Raw genomic sequence first — 328 nt, 5'->3', positions numbered from 1 at the left:
GCTGTCTCCTGAATCCCTGTTCCTGAGGAGGAGCCCAGCGGTCGCCCTCGCTATCAGGAGCTCCGCCGGCACGAGGGCGAGGCAGCCACGCAGACGGTGCTCCGTTTCCCTGACGACGCCGGCCACCACCGCCCTCGCCGCCCACCGGGACAGGCTCGCAGGTGACCGCCACGCCATGTCTCACGCCCGCGCGGCCCTCGCACGCCCACGCGCCTTCGCTCGCCCGCCGCCGCCGGCCCGGCCTGCATTCTGGGGCGGTCATGGGCGCGGGTTTAGGCTTATTTGCATCTCGTGTGGAGGCATTAGTGAATCTGGATGAAAGCCGGTC

At 69.8% G+C, this 328-nt stretch overlaps 1 protein-coding gene across 1 annotated transcript in view; it reads right to left on the bottom strand.

Moving 5' to 3' along the window:
• Positions 1 to 328, bottom strand: part of LOC119594536 — a gene marked incomplete in the record, with an annotated part of 9,371 nt that overhangs the window by 5,159 nt on the left and 3,884 nt on the right. Inside the window, 1 exon segment of the mRNA XM_037943568.1 lies at positions 1 to 249. Within this exon segment, the coding sequence (XP_037799496.1) occupies positions 1 to 177 (177 nt within the window).

This window comes from Penaeus monodon, chromosome 34, assembly GCF_015228065.2.
Source record: "Penaeus monodon isolate SGIC_2016 chromosome 34, NSTDA_Pmon_1, whole genome shotgun sequence".
In the NCBI taxonomy this organism is placed as follows: domain Eukaryota; kingdom Metazoa; phylum Arthropoda; class Malacostraca; order Decapoda; family Penaeidae; genus Penaeus; species Penaeus monodon.
The sequence above is the reverse complement of the archived record's forward strand: the minus strand, read 5'-3'. Positions and strand labels throughout refer to the sequence as shown.